The sequence below is a fragment of the Ascaphus truei genome, chromosome 9 (assembly GCF_040206685.1).
Source record: "Ascaphus truei isolate aAscTru1 chromosome 9, aAscTru1.hap1, whole genome shotgun sequence".
NCBI lineage: Eukaryota > Metazoa > Chordata > Amphibia > Anura > Ascaphidae > Ascaphus > Ascaphus truei.
Genome location: NC_134491.1, coordinates 38,246,019 through 38,267,154, shown reverse-complemented (window position 1 = coordinate 38,267,154; position 21,136 = coordinate 38,246,019). Strand labels below are relative to the sequence as shown.

The following is a 21,136-nucleotide window of genomic DNA, read 5'->3' as shown; positions in this document are numbered from 1 at the left end:
TAAGGGGCGAGTAGATTATTTGGTTTGGCGAGTAGATTTTTGGGTGATTTGTCGACCACTGCCAATTACAATCCATGAAATAAAAGAAAATAGAAAACTAATAAAAACCAAGGAAGCCAGTGGACCAGATGGCATTCTACATGAGATGCTGAAGTACAGCAACCCATTTATACAAGAAGCTCTACTCAAAATGTTCAACCTGGTCCTTACTACTGGCCACTTCCCTGAACTGTGGAATCAAGGACAGATAACCCCTATTCAAAAGGAAGGAGACAGGCTGGACCCATCCAATTACATATGCATCTGTGTCAGCAGCACCATGGGAAAACTGTTCAACAGACAGCATCTTTAACAGCAGAATCCTCACCTTCCTGACAGAGCAGAGTGTACTGAGTAAGAGCCAGACAGGCTTCCTGCCAAACTACTGCACCACGGATCACATCTACACCCTACACAGCCTGATCAATAAGCATGTCCAGAACACCAAAAAGGGCAAAATCATTGCTTGCTTTGTGGGCTTTAAAAAGGCCTTCGACTCCATCTGGCATTCAGGTAAATTGCTGAAAAAATAGATTGCGGAATAGGAGGGAGACCATACGACACCATCAAAAGTATGTACTCTGAAAAGAAATGCTGCATGAAAGTTAATAACAAAAGGACAGACTTCTTCCATCCACCGAGTCCGACACTTTTTAACATATATATCAATGAGCTTGCAGCAGCCCTAGAATCCTCCTCAACACCTGGGCTCCCCTTGGCTGGCACATAAATTAAGACTATTATACACAGACGATCTGCTCCTACTGTCACCAACAGAACAAGGCCTCCAACAGAAACTGGCAATACCTGAAAAATTCAGCCAGAGCTGGGCACTCTGTGAACCTAGACAAAACCAGAATAATTGTACTCCAGAAAAAATCTAAAAAACATCCAACCATATCGTAATTCACAATGAAAGACAAACTGGAACAGACAGCAAGCTACACATACCTTAGTCTAACAATCAGCTCATCAGGGAAATTCAACCTGGAAATAAACACACTGAAGGAGAAGGTCGCAAAATGTTCTATGCAATAAGGAGACAGCCGTACCACCTCAAACCACCAATAAGAGTTTGGATGAAAATATTCAACAGTATCATTATGCCCACCCTTCTATATGGCAGCGAGGTGTAGGGTCCTGTGACATACCCAGACTCGACAAAATGGGATGCCAGCCCAACCGAAATACTCCATCAGGAAATCTGCAAACACCGTCTCCAAGTACATAGTAGTATACCAAACAATGCATGCCGTGCTGAGCTGGGCTGCTTTCCTCTACTGCTGACTGTACAGAAGAGAGCACGGACATTCTGGGCTCACCTAAACAACAGCCATCCAAAGTCTTACTGCTGCAGAGCAATGAGAAGCCAGTAGCTCCTCAATAAACCATATTCCATCAAACAACTTGTCCTCTCACTCCAAGAACAAAACCCTACACAGATCAACAGGCTGCCAAAAAAACAAATCAACTCAATCACCAGCGAAATGAAGGCGCAGTATGTGACTATGTGGGAAAATGATATCCAGTGATCCAAAAAGCTGGAGACCTATCACAGGCTACAGAGAGAATACACTCTGGTACCCTACCTACCACAGGTAAATGACCCAAAGCAGAAACAGACCTTGTGCTATTACAGAATGAGTGCCTACAGCCTGGAAATAGAAACAGGCAGACAGACAGACAGAAATGGAAGCCCCGGGAGATGAGACTGTGCCAGTGATGTGAGCTATTGTAGGAGAGGTAGAAGATTAAACACACTCACTGCTGCGCTGCACACAATACTCTGAAGTGAGGAGTGCCCACTTGGAGAAACTCACAACACTTATCCATAACATTAATAATATATAAGAGAACCATAAAATAGCTATCATCCTCAGAGAAGATGAAACCACAGCAGAACTGGCTGCACACTATATCTGCACCTGTCACAGGCTGAGAGATGCCCACTAACCCCCACATCCCTGTGTGTAACTGTTACCCAGGTACTGTCTAATCATTATACCCTACCCTGTGTTATTTATGTACTGTGTAATCATTATATCCTACCCCCCGTTATTCATGCTTTGGCAATACTGACATTTTATTTCGTCATGTCAATAAAGCTTATTTAATTTGATTCAGAGAGAGAGGGAGAGAGAGAGAGGGCAACGACGAGGGGGGAGAGAAAGGGGGCGACGATAGGGCAGCGAGAGGGGACGACGGGGACGGGAGAGGGGGACGACGGGGACGACGGGGACGAGAGAGGGGGACGACGGGGACAAGAGAGGGGGACGACGGGGACGGGAAAGAGGGGGGGACGACGGGGGACGATGGGGGGGAGAGGGACGACAGGGGGAGAGGGAGGGGGACGACGGGGGGGAGAAAGAGGGGGACGACGGGGGAGAGAGAGGGGGACGACGGGGACAAGAGAGGGGGACGACGGGTGGGAGAGAGGGGGACGACGGGGGGAGAGAGAGGGGGACGACGGGGGGGAGAGAGAGGGGGACGACGGGGGGAGAGAGAGGGGAACGACGGGGGGAGAGAGAGGGGGACGACGGGGGGAGAGAGAGGGGGACGACGGGGGGAGAGAGGGGGACGACGGGGACGACGACGGGGGGAGAGAGAGGGGGACGACGGGGGAGAGAGAGGGGGACGACGGGGGGAGAGAGAGGGGGACGACGGGGGGAGAGAGAGGGGGACGACGGGGGGAGAGAGAGGGGGACGACGGGGGGAGAGAGAGGGGGACGACGGGGGGAGAGAGAGGGGGACGACAGGGGGAGAGAGAGGGGGACGACGGGGGGAGAGAGAGGGGGACGACGGGGGGAGAGAGAGGGGGACGACGGGGGGAGAGAGAGGGGGACGACGGGGGGAGAGAGGGGGACGACGGGGGGAGAGAGAGGGGGACGACGGGGGGAGAGAGAGGGGGACGACGGGGGGAGAGAGAGGGGGACGACGGAGGGAGAGAGAGGGGGACGACGGGGGGAGAGAGGGGACGACGACGAGGTAGAGAGAGAGGGGGACGATAGGTGGAGAGAGAGGGGGGACGACAGGTGGAGAGGGGACGACGACAGGTGGAGAGAGAGGGGGGAGACAGGGGGGGAGAGAGGGGGACGATGGGGGGAGAGAGAGAGAGGGCGACGAGGAGAGAGGGGGGGGAGACAGGGAGAGAGGAGGACGACGACAGGGAGAGAGAGGGGGACGACGACAGGGAGAGAGAGGGACGACAGGGAGACGATGGGAAGAGAGAGAGGGAGACGATGGGTAGAGAGAGAGGGGGATGACGGAGAGAGGGGGATGACGGGGAGAAAGAGAGACGACGAGGAGAAAGAGAGAGACGACGAGGAGAAAGAGACACAACGAGGGAGGGGGATGACGAGGGAGGGAGACGACGGGGAGATAGGAGGACGACGGGGAGAGAGAGAGGGGGATGGTGGGGAGGGAGACGACGGGGAGAGAGAGGGGGATGGTGGGGAGAGAGAGGGGGGAACGATGGAGAGAGGGACGACGGGGAGAGAAAGAGAGATAGGGGGACGACAGGGAGAGAGGGGGACAACAGGGAGAGGGGAGGATTATGGGGGAGAGAGTGGGGGGGGACGACTGTGACGGGAGGGGGTAACAAGGCTGTTTAATAAAGGTCAAGCCCATTTTGGTTACCCCTGCTCCGTGTATAAGGGTCCAAGAGAGTTAGCTCTTGGGCCCAGTAACGTATTACTGCATTATACCGTTTGTAATAAAACCATTGTTTGTGTTTTTCCCTTTCCGGGTATGCCATCAAGCAGGGATTGCTGGGTATGAGTTTCATGGAGGGTTTTGCGGAGGAACCGTTGACAGAATGTGCCTAAGAGGTTGGGGTCTAGAGTTGCCAGTCTCCCCATAAATGTACCCGGGAATTATGCCTGATTCTCAGACACATGTACGCACATTGTCCCAGCAATATCGCCCCTTGAAAACGCAAGCGCGAATGAGGCACAGGGATAAACATGTATTCCTGTAGCTGAGGGAATCCCTAGGTTAAGGTGGGTACCCCAGCTAGTGCCACGGTGACCCACAACTAGTATAGGGATTGTGGGTGCCCCAACCGTATATAAGGTTGAGGGGGACTCAGAGTCCAAACTGAGTCACAGGGAAAGTGTGTGGTGAAATAAGGCAAGCAGAAATAAAGAGACAACATTTTTCCTTTTCTGTTCCCTGTACCCCAAGGCTCAGAGTGTATTACAATATACTTTAATGTAATGTAATATGTTTTTACATTCGGAACCAATGTCCGAACAGACAGTCCCTTCAAACCCATAGGCGCCGGTAAATCTGTTGGACATCAGAGTTCAAAGCAGCTAGAGGATGGCCAGAGGTGATAACAGCATTTGATCAGCGGGGAAAGGTGGAGTACTAGGTCTGGAGATCAATGGTAGTCCTCTGGGATGCCTCTTGTTTTGCCAGACCTAGTGGAGCCTACCCAGCGGGTGGCATTGGGATGGCTGGGGGGGTATGTGACAGGTTTGCGCATGCCCCTTAGCTGTTTCAAATTTCCCACTGACCCAGCATTTTTAGCCAGCTCGGCTCCAATTGGTTGCTTGAGAAAGTTCCCACGCGCTGATTGGTTGTCCGCTCTGCTTCTATTTCATGAATGAAGAGAGTGGAGGGGACACGGGGAGAAAGAAAGAGAGGAGAGAGAGGGGGGCAGTGCGCGGAGAGAGAACCCATTCATTGTTTTTCCATTGCTCTTCGGCAATACCCATGTAAAGGGGTTTAAGGCTGCACACCACAATATATAAATAAATACATACAGTTTACCGGTGCTGCTGGTTCAAGGAAGTACCTGCCAGGAAAATTCCAAAGTACACTGAGGAAAAAAGAGAGATCCAGCGCTCCACGGATTTCAAGATAATGAATTTATTGTGCCACACGACGTTTCGACCAACAGGTCTTTTTCAAGTGACAAGGCATGCCTTGTCACTTGAAAAAGACCTGTTGGTCGAAACGTCGTGTGGCACAATAAATTCATTATCTTGAAATCCGTGGAGCACTGGATCTCTCTTTTTTCCTTCGGCAATACCCAGCATACATTTCTATACTTATTTGCGTTGTCTGGAGCGTCGAAATTATCTTCACATTTAGGGCCCAAGTTTCACATCCATACGTGAGAACGGGTAGAATAAAATTTCCTCTTGAGGAACCGTGGAATGTTCCCTAGAAGTATTGTCTTGTTTCTTCCAAATGTGCTCAAACCCACCTTCATTCTCCTATTGATTTCATTCAAAAGGTTACCATCCATTATTTGTCAACCAAGGTATACATAGTCTTCCACTTCTGGTTCTATTACATTTATTTAGATCTTTGCAGACTGGATACATTTGTTGAACATGACTTTGGTCTTGCTGAGATTCATACGGAAGCCCACATTACTTGCTTCAGTGAGTTCTCCAATTTGTTGCTGTAGGTTTTCAGGACTTGTGGCAAAAAAAAATGTCATCTGCAAATCGTAGGCAACTCAAATATTCACCATTTTGATTCCTTTTTCTTCACAATCTAATGTCTTGGACAATTCAAGTGTTACTATGAAAAGCTTTGTTGACATGGTGTCTCCTGGTGCACTCCCTTGCTGATCCTTATCTTGCTGGTATCTTCATGTAATCGAATGGTTGATGTGGCATTCTTGTAAATGTTCTTTATAATGTCAATTTATGCTTCTGCAATACTTCTTAAGGCATCCAAGACCACCGAGGTGTAGACAGAACTAAAAAAATTATTAGTAATCTACAAATCTTAAACTGAGGTGTAGATCATGTTCATTACTCCGGAAAATCCCTTCTTGTATGACTTGGATGTGGTTCATTGTAATGTATCCACTGCAAAACTCTGCTTGCTCTCTAGGATGGGCAAAGTCTAAGGTCTGTTGTAGCAGATTGGTGAGTATCTTTGGAAAAATGTGATTGGAAGTAGACTGATGGGTCTGTAATTCTAGAGATCTCCATTCTTGTTAATGAGGATAACTATGGCAGTACACCCTTGTTCTGAAATCTTCCTGTTCTTCAAGCAGCAAGTAAAGAATTTTGCAAGGATTTTTTCTATGTCTTCCTCAGCTGATTTCAAGATATCAGTTGTAATTTTATCTTCCCCGGGAGCATTCCCATTCTTCATAAATTTTATTGCTTTTGCCACATCTTCTGGAAAGACGCATGGTACATCATTGGTAGTTTCCTCTTGCTTGTCCTCTGCTGGATTATGCTGTGCTCGCATACAATTTCATGTAGAACTCCTCAATTCTCTTTATAAGTGCATGGTCTTTAATTGTTGATCCATCATCTTGTTTGAGTGCAATGACTTGCTTCTTCCCAAACATAAATCGTTGCTTTGTCTCTAAGCTTTTGTTATCTTCAATAGTCTTTTTCACCATATCACAATTACATTTTCCTACATCTTCAGTTATATGTTTGCAGATTGTCTTGCACAGTTTTGCATATTCAATTCTTATTCTTGCAACTGCTTAATTTCTTGTTGTCTCATCAGTAATTGTTGTCTCAGATATTTTTTATCATATTTTTTGTTAGCGATTCCTCCAGTTTCTGCGCTTTCAATATTTATAAGTTCATCATAATTATTTTATTAAACTGTTGTAATGCATTTGAGCAAGCTGAAGCAATTTTTCAGTTCTAGTTGAAATTCTCTGCTGTTATTCTTGAGGTGATTGATGTTGATTGTTCACACGCACACACCCAGCACGCTTGGCTTGCAAGCTACACAGTTCTGTATGTTGTCGTAAACATAAATGTACACAAACATTGATCAAAAAGATGATCCAACAACAAAAAAAAAAAAAAACACATACTTACCAATCCATTAGTGTGATTACACATATCCCACAACGGAATCAAGGCCAGAGTAACCCGTGACCCATCCTCAGTTGGGATTTGATTCTGTCTGGTCATAACAGAGGAAACCGCCCATCTATAACCATAAAACCATTGTTATCGTTATTAATCTGTGACAAAGTAACATGCTCTGTCAAATACAAATGTCCCAGCCCCAAAGCATCATGTCCGTTAAAAAGCTATACCAATAACAGAACGTTCCACTAACAAAAATATTGATTACTACAAACCAATTCTAATTTTCCATGATATGTTTTCATTATTATGTTGTTCATGTTAAATATACCAATATACTAATAATTTTGAAGGTTTATATTCATAAATCAACATTTTAAAGTAATGCTTTCATACGCTACATGCACTTTGTTCTACAGTCCACTTTTCTCAATCCATGAACTACCTGATGCAACTTCTACTTGATTACCTTTATTCTCCTACAGTTAGGTCCGGAAATAATTGGACACGGATACAAGTTTTGTTATTTTGGCTGTGTACCAAAAGAAATTAAAGTTACAGTTAAATAATGAATATGGGCTTAAAGTGCAATCAGCTTTAATTTGAGGGTATTCACATCTAAATTGGAGGAAGGGTTTAGGAATTACATCTCTTTAATATGTAGCCCCCTCTTTTTCAAGGGACCAAAAGTAATTGGACAATTGACTCAAAAGCTGTTTCATGGACTGGTGTGGGCTATTCCTTTGTTATTTCATCATCAATTAAGCAGGTAAAAGGTCTGGAGTTGATTCCAGGTGTGGCATTTGCATTTGGAAGCTGTTGCTGTGAACCCACAACATGCAGTCAAAGGAACTCTCAATGCAAGTGAAACAGGGCAGCCTTAGACTGCAAAAAATAAAGAAAATCCATCAGAGAGATAGCAGGAACATTAGGAGTGTCCAAATCAAAAGTTTGGTACTGTACATTCTGAGAAAAAAAGAATGCACTGGTGAGCCCTGTAACACAAAAAGGCCTAGATGTCCACGGAATACAACAGTGGTGGATGATCGTAGGATCCTTTCCATGGAAAAGAAACCCCCCTTCACAACATCCAGCCAAGTGAAGAACATTCTCCAGAAGGTAGATATATCATTATCCAAATCTATCATAAAGAGAAGACTTCACGAGAGCAAATACAGAGGGTTCACCACAAGATGCAAACCATTCAGAAGAATCAAGAATAGAAAGACCAGATTAGACTTTGCCAAACAATATCTAAAAAAGCAAGCCCAGTTCTGGAACAGCATTCTTTGGACAGATAAAACTAGGATCAACCTGTACCAGAATGATGGGAAGAAAAAAGTATAGAGAAGACTTGGAATGGCTCATGATCTGAAGAATACCACATCATCTGTAAAACACAGTGGAGGCAGTGTGATGGCATGGGCATGCATTACTTACAATGGCACTGGGTCACTAGTGTTTGTTGATGATGTGACAGAATACAGAAGCAACCGGATGAATTCTGAAGTGTATAGGGATATATTGTCTGCTCAGATTCAGCAAAGTTGATTGGACGGTGCTTCACTTTACAGATGGACAATGATCCAAAAGGCAAAGAAGTGGAATATTCTGCAATGACGGAGTCAATCACCTGATCTCAACCCGATGGAGTATGCATTTCACTTGCTGAAGACAAAACTTAAGGCAGAAAGACCCACGAACAAACAACAACTGAAGACAGCTGCAGTAAAGGCCTGGCAAAGCATCACAAAGGAGGAAACCCAGCGTTTGGTGATGTCCATGCGTTCCAGCCTTCAAGCAGTCATTGCCTGCAAAGGATTCTCGACAAAGTATTAGAAATTAACATTTTATTTATGATTGTGTTAATGTGTCCAAATACATTTGAGCCCCTGAAATAAGGGCACAGTGTATGAAAATGGTTGCAATTCCTAAACGTTTCATGCGATATTTGTGTTCAACTCCTTGAATTAAAGCTGAAAGTCTGCACTTCTATTGCATCTCGGTTGTTTCATTTCAAATCCATTGTGGTGGCGTACAGAGCCAAAATTATGAAAATTGTGTCAGTGTCCAATTATTTCCGGACCCAACTGTATGCATCAAAATCTGTATGTGGATATTAAAATGCCATGAAACACATCTGTTCGGCTCAATAACGTCTAAGGCACATCAGTGTAGAATAGCAAATAGAGGTTTTAAACCATCACAGCGGATAAGTCTGCTGTTAGAGCATTTGTCTTACTTTTCAGGCTATAGAGAAGAATAAAACCAACCTGTAGTCATCGAAAGTGAAAGAATCCTTCAAGGGCAGTTTGTTGGCATTAGGATGGGTCTGTGATTGAGGTTTTGGGAAGAAAACAAAGAAGGAAAAGAAAATCAGAAACCAGTCAGCAAAAATTCATTATTTAGCATCCTAACAGATCCTAACAAGAGCCAAATGAAGCAGGAGGCATCCAGCAACATTACAGCAGGATCATCATGCTATTATGTTCTCATACATCACTGTCAACTTAATTTGTTGTGCCCAGCAGCTGCCATTAATCTGCGTCTTCATATTCTAAGACTTGAACTCACAGACATCACAAATGTAACAATATAAGGTGGACTGTACAGACAAAGAACCAGCCATCATTTATAGATGTCCAAAAGTAAGCCATGGGTTGAAGAATTAATAAGGCATCCAATATCAGTTTCTCTAGATCGTTCCATTTTACAACACTGCAGATGTTTAGTTAGAAAATGGTTTTCTTATGGTATCAGCAGTGCTGTGCAAGAACTCTCTAGGAACATTTTATTATTTATCAGCAAACATACAACCCGTCTTCTTTATTATCGTTCATTTGTAAAGCGCCAACATTGTACAGCGCAGTACAATGAGTGTACAGAGATTTGATAATTAAATAAACAGTTACACACATGCAAGGACACAAGGACACAAGGACAAACATACACAAATACAAAGAGGTAATGAGGGCCCTGCTTCTGAGAGCATAAAATGCAGGAGGTTCATTAGATGTGCAGAAGACCATACAGAACCACAATCAATTGTCAGGACCCACGTACAGGGACTGATTCATTCTAAGCAGGTCTGTAGTACTGGGCTGTATTGACCTCCATGGCCTATAAGAAGTCACCTCCCTCAGAGTTCTTTGCTTCACAACAGCTTTGCTTGCTGGAGAAAGGTCGTGTTGCTCCCTTACTTTATTACCTTCTATTATAGTATTCTTTGACTTCCTGGTTCCCGATCCCAGCTTTCCTCCGACTCCTTGCTGTCGCTTTGGCCTTGGTCCGTATGTCGATTCTCCTATTAGCTGCCTGCCTTGACAGACAACCTATTTTGCAGGCTCCTCACGAAAACGCTATCCAGCCATCTGCGAGTATCCCAGGTTATTCTACATTACTGACTCTCCCCGTTGATAACCACCAGTGGCCGATAGCTTGTGAAGCCAAATAATAATAATAATAATAAAAAAAAAAAAATTGTCCACCTGGACAGCTAGAAATGTGCAATGCGCTGCAGTAACTGGGTTTAGTACCCAACCTGCAGGATCAAGTCACCATCTTACAGGTAGAGAAAGCTGTGCTTCAGGATGCCGTTCTCACCTTAGAGAGAGACAGATGGCTCAGGTGGAGTCGATTACTCAAAAAGAATGATTCCTGCGCTCCTACCAATTAGGCTAAAATAAAATAGGGATATCATGAATAATGGTTAAACCCTTCGGCGAAAGTGTTATAAGCCAGCAAGCCACAACCAAATTTTGCAGGTACCTACACCGAATATGTAATTATTGTCCTATGGACAAGTGAAAAATGTGATAAAGTCCTGAAGGGGTTAAATAAAGCATATACCTTTGTGAGTAGTGCAATTAAAAGCTGGCCAAGCTCAGTATTTACCTTACTGTAGAGGTAAACTGTAGGTGCAATTGTTTTTCTATATGTAAGGCCTATCTTTTTACAGCAGCAAACTTCTATAGGGAGGAGCGCGGTAATATATACAGTCTCACAAATAGTAGGCAAATCCTTTTCCTTGCTGCATACTCCATAAGGGCATTTAAATATAGAATCACTAAAACGTCATAGGGGTAGGTTAATTGGCTCATCTGCTTTACATAGCAGTTACAAAGCCCCTAACAATTTTCCAATTAGTGCAGGTATAATACACCCCATTGTCAGTCTGCACATCACCCTCCATTGAAGAGTAGGTGAATCTATAAGGCTGACAGAAAGAAATGTGTAAAATGTATTATATTCACACCAAGGAATATCTGCACCCACAGTTTACCTCTACAGTAAGTTAACTGTGATACTGGCTTTGGCCAGCTTTTAATTGCACCACTCACAACAGCATATGCTTTATTTAACCCCGGTGGAGTCGATTACTCACCCTGCTGTTCCAGCCCTTACTTTACCCATGCCTGACCTCTAAAACACAATGCTGTGGGCTTTTTTCTACATTCTTATCCCTGCACAATTGCTGACTGGACTGGACACCATGTGTACACCGTACACGTATAAAAAAACCTGACTGTAGTTATGCCTTTTTAAAATGTTCTGCAATTAATGCTGCAACAGATAAGATGGCGACTGTATCAGAAATGAATATTTCATTTCGAACTATGATTTTTACCCGACGTTCCTGGATGGAAGTGTTCGATAAGGCAAACCTTAATTAACGATCATTGTTTTTTTCCACATCGCCCCTACTTCCGGGGATAGAGGGTATTGGTGTGTGATCCCACATTTTTACACTCTCTTTGATCATGACAACTTCAAAAGGAGAAAGGTAATGTTTAATCCATATAACATTTGGTAATCCCAATGCAGCCATGTGCCAGCGCCGGCTACAGCGCCAGCACCAGCTTATAATAACGGTCCGACCATTATTGAAAACCTGGTGAACGGCAATCCTTGCTACCTGTCCTCGCCGGAATACCCGCAAGATTTACAGCCTGATTTCCAACCAGATTACACGTACAGGTACCTATACCAGCATGCTTACAACCAACATGATTACCAGCTTCAGTGTAGCTCACCACAAACGAAGCACGACCGCGGTGCTGAGGTGGGGCATTGGTTAACGCCGACCCACAGCCACGCGGGCGCGCCTAGGATGTAGATTAGTCATTCAAGCCAGGTCAGTTATAGATTGGAGAATGGTATAAGTACTTGCCAGGTCTGGAGTGGAGGGTTGCGGATCGTCGGAGTGCGTAGCGAAGTTCGGGATTGGAGTGTAGCGGATCGTCTGGGTACGTAGCCAGGTTCAGGATAGAAGAGTATCGGATCGTTGGAGTACTTAGCCAAGGTCAGGACTGGAGACAGGAGAATGGCCGTTCATAGCCGGATCAGGAGAGGTGTGAAATCCAAGAGACAAGCAGGGTCAGGCAACAAGAGGTTAACAGGCAAGACAGGACAAGGCAAGGTCACAGGAACTAGAATGCAGCAAGCCACGGCGTCACACTAGACTATGCTCAGTAAAGACTGAATGCAGCAGGAAGGTATATATAGGAGGAGCCTCCAATAGCCAGCCAGGACGGAACCAGGAAGAAGACCTCAATAGGCTGCTGGTGCACGGAGGCATGCCCTAGGATGCAGCCTAATCAGGGATGGGGGCGGAATCGGTCGCGCACCGACCCGCGTGTGTCACGGAGGTCAGAGGGCGGAGCCTGCAGCGCACGACACTCCCACGCTGGTCTTGTCCATCACCAGAGCAGGGGCGGGACTTAGAACGCGCGTCAACAGGGAGGCTGGACGAACGCACCCGTTGTGCGTCAGAGCGGGGGGCGGAGACAGAATCTGCCGACAGAGAATCAGACCGCGCAAGATCCGTGCGCGCGTAGTGGGACGAGGTCGCGCATTACGAGTGTCCGTCACGGAAGGGTTGTTGAGGGGAGGAAACGGTCTGTGACCGCCAGGATGGCGAATCCTCACATTCAGCAGCTGTCAACTACAGGTGTAGCAGGCCAGCTGTCACCTGTCAACTATGTCACCTGTCAACTATAATGCAGACAGCAGTGGCTCATCTCCACCCATTTGGCAAAGTTTATAATGAAAGTAAAAATAAAATGTAAAACAGTATACTGTATTACACTATACAGTATAGTATTAAGTTTAAAGCTGCAGTTCAAGCTGCTGTGTTTAAAAAATATATTTGAAAAAAAAAAAAAAACTATGTGCATCAACACAATAGCACACAAACAAGTGATTAGTGTAAGGTCCGCCGCAAGGCCCGGCCCCTCGGGCGCTTCACCAGTAGAGATACAGGGGCGCGTGAGGCTGGACCTGTGCGCGCACGTAGAAGCAGTGGCGGGAAGGCGCGACCTCTGCGGAGACGCAATACACCCGCGTCATCATGTGACGTCATCAGGCCGTGCACCACCCACGCGCTCGTCGCTGAACCACCAATCAGCTGATCGCCGGAATTCACTCACCTGATGTGGATTCCCTACTACTCCTTCTGACTCCTGCCATTGGAGGATTTCGCTCACGCCTCTGCTCCCCTAATTGGTTCTTTGCCCTTCTTATACTGGATCCTTCCACTCCTTTGCTGAGCATAAACTTTGGTTTATGCGTTGTGCTCACTGCTGTTGGTTCGTTTGTTCCTGTGCTGTTTTGTGCCTTGACCCTTGCCTGTATTCGACCAGTCCTTGCTCCAGTCCGGAACCTTGGCTTCACTGCGGATTCCTACCATCTCCAACCCTTGACCCTGGCTACGTACCTCGACCATTCTACCATCTCTAACCCTGGACCATGGCTTACGGACACCTACCACTCCCCAACACTGAATCAAGGCAAGCACCTTGACAACCCAGACCTCTTCAGCCCTGACCCGGCTATACGACTTGGATTACGCACTCCGGACCGCGTGGTTGTAGGTCGGTGCCTATACATCCCTACCTCAGCCCCAAGTCCTGTTTGTGGTGAGCGCAGCGTTATAATTAGTTACAGTAAGCTGCAGATCGGTCAGTTCTTCTGTAATCAATCGCTTTGCTCAGGGTTATTTAATTCAATTCTTGCACAGCATTATTGAAAATGTAGTCCTGCAATATGATTGCAAAGACAGATATTCACTAAGCGCTCCTGTTTGTGTGTGTGCGTTAACAGTGTATTAATTTTGCGACAACGCTATGTGTAATGGAATGAAAAACATCAAATAAGATGGATAAATAAAAAGGATAAATAAAACCTTAAATACAGACACTGGTGAATTGCAGCTCGACCCTCACTGGACCTTCCTTGGTGGTCCTCCGTTATTGCAGTAGAGGAAGAATAAGGGAGCGCAGTAAACCGGTGAAAACATGAAAAATAAAAAACAAAAGTAACACACAAAATAGTGCAACCCTGTCTGTGAAATAATAATCATGAGTGCACCTTTTATTGTGTGGTAGATGGTAAAAGAAACAAACACCAGTACAAATAAACCACTGTACAAGGATGAAGGTAGTAGTGCTGGTATATTTAAATACACAATTGTACACAGTAGTGTCAAAGATAGTAGGCAATGACAACTTACAGGGAAGCCCCATGCAAGGGCATTGTATGATAGGCTTGGAGTGGTGTCCGGTGATTCTCAGGCACTGCGGGTCCAAGTCAAACAGGGGTCAGGACTCTCCTGTTGGACTTGGACCTGCGGTGCCTGTGGATCGGCGCCATCACGTGAGGACGCCAATCATGTTAGGGGGAGAACCTGGAAGTAAGAGCCCCAGCCTAACATTGTGGAGGAGCCGCAGCGCACCGGCTTCTCTGCAGGAGCTTACCATCCGTTGGTTCACCACACTCCACTACCGGACACCACTCCAAGCCTATCGTACAATGCCCTTGCATGGGGCTTCCCTGTAAGTTGCCACTGCCTACTATCTTTGATACTACTGTGTACCATTGTGTATTTAAATATACCAGCACTACTACCTTCATCCTTGTCCAGTGGTTTATTTGTACTGGTATTTGTTTCTTTTACCAACTATCTGATCTGAAACCAGCCACCTGCAGACCACACGTGGGACTGACTATGCCTGTACCTGTGTAATTATACACACATTGAAAGCTGCGCTCGTGATTATTATTTCACAGACATGGTTGCACTATTTTGTTTTATTTTTCATGTCCACAATATGATTGACTGAGCAGTTACTAGAGTAGATACAATTAATGGACTGCTAGGAAGAGGGCGGGGCTCAAGAGCCAGAGCCTATCAGAAGTTTGTTCTCATTGTACAGAACTGATTTATTTAAATTAAAAAAAGGGTAGGATATTGCTTGTACTGCTGCTTTAATTCCAAATTACACTATAGTAGTGTACAGTATGCTTGCCATACAGTATTAATGCTTGTACTCATGCAGCATGCGCAATACCGGAAATAATAGCATATTTTTCCCCCCAGAAAATAAACTTTGACATCAAGCGGCAAAAGATAAGGAAGAATTTCGATGGAACTCTAATATCGCTTTTTTTAAATGTTGCTTGCGCATTGTGAATCTGATTTGAAAATCCAAGTAGGTAAAAAAAAATTAAATGACAGTGTAATTTGTATTGATTAGGAGAAAATAATTGTGAGCTTTATACAAAACCTTATACAGTCTGATGCTATGTTTTCATATTCAACATTTTTTTTACATTGTTATCATCACTGCTGTTTGATTTTATCAATGACGTTGCATTTTGCAGTATAATTACAGTAGACTTGCATGTGTAATTAATTCTGCTAAGAAACCCCAAAAATAAAAATGTATATCTTTAATTCAATATCTAGTAATTATTATTCAATACTTTCAACTTTGCTCTTCTTTCATACTGTTTCTGAGAGTGAATTCAAGGACGCACACACATTAGACAAAGACGGACTAATTTAGTTGCAAAAGGCAATCAAGTAGTTATCCTTAACTTCCCCGGGCCATGGGAGATTCCTTAATTTTTGGACATTCTTACAATCACTTGCTTTTTAATTCTACTGTACTGTATACTGTACTGTATGAGGTGGCATACTGTAATTTTTATTTGGGGGTGGGAGGTTCAAATGATTCTGATGAACTGTTCAAAAAATTTCTTTGAACTAATAATTATGCACACACGGACTGGCAAAGTTACAGTAGTAGCACCCCCCTTCCCCCACCCCCCTCACAAAGCCAACCAAAAGCGAATTCAATTGCTTATCAACACCTCCCCAGAGCCATTCATAATGTTTCAGGCTTTGATGAACTGTGTAGAGTAGAGTCTGGAGGCCAGTTTCACACACGCATGTGCACGTGTGATGCGTCCTTCTTGCGGATTTGGTGAGAATGACTTCACATTCAATGTGAATTGTTTGTTAGGCTTTGCGAGAGGGGGGGGGAGAGCAGGGGAGGTGGTACTACTGTAGCTCTGCCAGTCCGTGTGTGCAGGATTATTAGTTCAAAGAAATCTTTTGAACAGTTCATCAGAATTAGTTGTTCATCAGAATCATTTGAACCCCCCGCCCCCAAATAAAAATTAGTGTGCCACATCATACAGTGCAGTATACAGTAGAATTAAAAAGCAAGTGATTGTAAGAATGGCAAAAAAATGATAAATATCAAAACATGCTTCAAATAATGGTTTATTAAAATCAGTCCTTCAATAAGCCCATATCGAGAGAGAGAGAGAGAAAAAGGGACGTCTTTTTTTCCCTTCAGTCCTGAAAATTAACATTGAATGTGAAGTCATTCTCGCCAAATCCCCAAGAAGGACTTATCACACGTGCACATGCGTGTGTGAAAACGACCTCCAGACTCTACACCATTCATCAGCCTGAAACATTATGAATAGCTCTGGGGAAGGTGTCGATAAGCACCCCAAGGACTTACAGTATCACACATCCGGGTGTGCAGGATTATACATGTACCTGTAGTTCAAAGAGATACATGCATGTGCATAAATGTGATGACACGCATATGCGTTTCAACAATGTTCCAATTAGACATACAAGCATGCGCGGAAAAAATATTTTACATTCGGAAGAAGTGACGTTATATTTTTGTATTATTCATTTTTTCTTTATTATCCTGTACAAATAACACTTAATTCGTAAAAATACTTCTACAGTTAGAGGATTTGTGCATGGCTAAGGAGCCTCAAAATGGACTTCTTTCCCACGTACACTATACAGTATGAACTTGTAACGTTAATATTAAAATTACAATTACAGTACACACTTGAAGTACTCTACGGCAATAAAAGACAGGTTTACGGTAATCGCTATTAGATTTTTAAGACAACAACTTGCGATCGCCCACTTGCGTTTCCCGGCGGTATTGCAGATAAGCCTAAAATGCCATTTTCTGCACTCTATAAAAACACGAGTCATCACGCGTCTTAAGGCGGTAAGGTTGGAAGAAATCACGCGGCATGACATGGGTATTTCGAGGTATACAACGCATGAAATGTTCGAATAACGGCCGCTGCATCTGTATATAATTTTTTTCCCCATGTAATGTAGTTTTTTCCCCCATTTAAATTTTTTTTTTAAATCAGTGGTGCGTCTTAGAATCGAGGAAATACGGTATTGTTACTCTGTCCAATTTGCTTTATTTTGTACGCCAACTGTGTGTGGAACCGTATCAAAAGCCTTTGCAAAATCTAAGTAGACCACATCAACTGCATTACCCTGGTCTAAATTTCTACTTATCTCCTCAAAGAAACAAATAAGGTTTGTTTGGCATGATCTATCCTTCATAAATCCACGCTGACTATTACTAATAATTTTGTTTTCCATTAGGTATTCCTGAATATTATCCCGTATTAAACCTTCACTATTGAAGCATGTATGTATGTCTTTATTTATATAGCGCCATTAATATACATAGGGCTTCATATTAGTAATACACATGACAATCATATAAATAACAAATAATACAAAATAACAGAACATGGAGATAAGTGCTTCAGACATAAAAATTAACATTTATGAAGAGGCGTCCCTGCTCCGAAGAGGTTACAATCTAAGTGGTAGGTAGGAAGAACGTACAGAGACAGTAGGAGGGCATTCTGGTAAGTGCGTCTACAAGGGGCCAAGCTTTATGTATCCGGTGTATAGTATTAGCCACGGAGCTACTCATATGCTTCGTTAAGCAGGTGTGTTTTAAAAGGTGGATAGAGAGGGTGCTAGTCGGGTATTTAGGGGAAGGGCATTCCAGGTGTGGGGCAGTCAGTGAGAAAGGCGAGAGGGCTTTAGATACAAAGGGGGTAGAGAGAAAACATCTTTGACCGGAACGCAAGTGTCGGAATGGTGCATAGCAAGAAATTAGGGCTGAGATGTAAGGAGGGGAAGAAGAGTGTAAAGCTTTAAAAGTGAGGAGGAGGGGGAACTTCCGGTGACGTCACCCGGTATGGACGGCTGCTAGAGGAGCTCCTGAAACCCGCGGGTTATACAGCGACAAAACCCCCACTTAAACTTCAAATTTATGGACGAAAATAGTCCTATCAGATAGACAAACAGAAGGGGAATGTCAAAAACAAAAAAAACGAATAACCAGGCTGTTACCAAATTTTTCTCACCGTCTCAGCGAGGGAAAGCAAGCGCTATGAATCCCCAAGATGGCGGCGGACCGCATGGCGCTACCTCCCAACCGGGGAAAAAGACCCAGCCGAGAGAGAGCCCCCCTACAAGCCCAGAACAGGCAATAACCAGGGCATATTTGGAAGACCTGATGGCGGGAATGGCTGCCACCCTCAAAACCTCCTTCCAAACGGAATTGCGGTCTGCGGTGAGCGACATAAGGAAGGAAATCTCAGGGCTAACGGAAAAGACCACTACCCTAGAGAACAAGCTATCCGAATCCCTACAAAGACAGGGAGAAGCGGAAGAAGAGATCAGCCGCCTGGGTGAAGAGATCTCCCTCCTCAAAGAGGGTATGGAAGAACAAGAAAACCGTGACCGAAGACAAAACATCCGTGTGAGAAATGTTCCAGAGTCAATCACACAAGAACAGATTAGGCCTTACCTTCTGGAGTTCTTCAATCTGGTCTGCGGGGAGATGGAGGAAAAGGAGATGGAAATGGACAGAGCCCATCGTGCGCTAGGACCCAAGTCTGACGACCCAAAACGCAGAAGGGACATTATAATAAAAATGCATAAATATACCTCAAAAGAAAGAATTATTTCAGCATGCCGGGACATGGGAGAAATAACTTTTCAAAATGAGACACTACAAGTGTTCAACGACTTGTCAAAAGCAACAAGAGACCGCAGACGGGAGCTAAAGCCACTGACTAACCTGCTCCGGGAGAAGGGAATACAGTACAGATGGGGCTTTCCGTTCAAAATCTCGGTGAACAGAAACGGAAAGTTCCTGTCCCTGAAATACCCCGCGGACATGGCCCCATTTGCAAAGGCCTTGGGCCTAACCCCTCCTCAGGCATGGCTATCGGGCAACCTACCATCTGAAGACACCGCAGGAGACCCGCCCCGGACATCGGAGAGGATTGCGGCCCAGCACTCCAAAGACAAGTAAGTAACAGCCGCCACCGCACCCAAACAACACCCCCCTTCACGATCCCGAGAGAGAGAGGAGACCCACAACTACACTGAGGGATATCCCATCGGGCCGGAGCTGTACCTGAAGAGAAGCCGCTGACCTCCCGATCAAGACGACACTGAAGACCGCTGCCCACGTTGGAACACGTGTCATCTGTTCCCGCGATGGCACCGAGGCGAATCCCGCCAGCCGAGTCGAAATCCTGGTCTACACTCAACCCGACCGGATGGAGCGGGATCGTGGTTTCCCTGTTGCCGGTTCGCAATGAGGGTCTAGTTCCAGACCTTGTTCTGCCATGCCCCGATCCCCAGTCTTTCAGACGAGGCTGCAGGGGTGTTCGTTCCACCCCCCTCTTCAGCCGGTGGTCCCGATCTCACGGGATGTTTTTTTTTTTTGGCCCATGAGGGGGGAGGGGGGTGCGACTCATCAGCGGGCAATCAGCGGAACCTGAACCAGCGGAAACGCATTGACGCAAGAGACGGAGGACAACTGCAACCCTGAGGACCCAGTTCAGCCGACTTGTTTCAAAGGACACACAAACACAAGTTAAGGTTTTGTGCCCTGGAGGCCGTGAGTAGCATAATAAAAAAGGTTATACCATAGAAAGTACCCCGCGGCACCCCCCTCCACCCGTAGCAACCCCAACCCAAGCACATAGCCCCCCGCCCTTCCCCCCCCCCCCCTCCTCCCCACCCTCCCCCCTCCACTCCACCACACGTCCCCCCCCTTCCCCCCGCATCCCCCCTCCCCCCTCTCACCCCCCCCCACCCTGGTTTCCTTTCCCACTCCCCCCCCCCCAGCCCCCACCCTCCCCCCCACTCCCAAAACCCAGGTCCACAGTACATGAGAATGATACACATAAACCCACGACCCACAACCGAAAAGTATATATAATGTGTGGAATGCCCCTATGCCTCTCCTTATACTTCCCCCTCTCTAGAACGACATTCAGAGGAAGTAAAAGTACATAGAAAAGCTATGAATACCCTCGCTGATCTCTAAACAGCACATAGCATACTGATGGGACAGAGTGATACAATAGATGTAACACACAAAAATGTGAAATGCCTGTACTGCATGAAATGTTCCGTCAACCTCCCCCCCTCCCTCCCCCCTCCCTTCCCCCCCCCCTCCCTCCCCCCTCCCTTCCCCCCCCCCTCCCTCCCCCCTCCCTTCCCCCCCCCCTCCCTCCCCCCTCCCTTCCCCCCCCCCTCCCTCCCCCCTCCCTTCCCCCTCCCCCCCCCCCTCCCTCCCCCCTCCACTCCACCACACGTCCCCCCCCTTCCCCCCGCATCCCCCCTCCCCCCTCTCACCCCCCCCCCACCCTGGTTTCCTTTCCCACTCCCCCCCCCCCAGCCCCCACCCTCCCCCCCACTCCCAAAACCCAGGTCCACAGTACATGAGAATGATACACATAAACCCACGACCCACAACCGAAAAGTATATATAATGTGTGGAATGCCCCTATGCCTCTCCTTATACTTCCCCCTCTCTAGAACGACATTCAGAGGAAGTAAAAGTACATAGAAAAGCTATGAATACCCTCGCTGATCTCTAAACAGCACATAGCATACTGATGGGACAGAGTGATACAATAGATGTAACACACAAAAATGTGAAATGCCTGTACTGCATGAAATGTTCCGTCAACCTCCCCCCCTCCCTCCCCCCTCCCTTCCCCCCCCCCCTCCCTCCCCCCTCCCTTCCCCCCCCCCTCCCTCCCCCCTCCCTTCCCCCCCCCCTCCCTCACCCCCTCCACCCCCCCCTCCCTCCCCCCTCCCTTCCCCCTCCCCCCTCGACCCTAGA

At 45.9% G+C, this 21,136-nt stretch overlaps 1 protein-coding gene across 3 annotated transcripts in view; it reads right to left on the bottom strand.

Moving 5' to 3' along the window:
- The window catches only part of SETD3 (SET domain containing 3, actin N3(tau)-histidine methyltransferase), a 124,960-nt gene that overhangs the window by 33,830 nt on the left and 69,994 nt on the right, over positions 1–21,136 (bottom strand). For all 3 annotated transcript variants that reach the window (XM_075614394.1, XM_075614397.1, XM_075614396.1), the window contains exons 7-8: positions 9,119–9,177; positions 6,852–6,966 (exon numbers count right to left, since the gene is read on the bottom strand). In XM_075614394.1, coding sequence (XP_075470509.1) covers positions 6,852–6,966; positions 9,119–9,177 — 174 coding nt within the window. The remainder of the gene's footprint in view (positions 1–6,851; positions 6,967–9,118; positions 9,178–21,136) is intronic.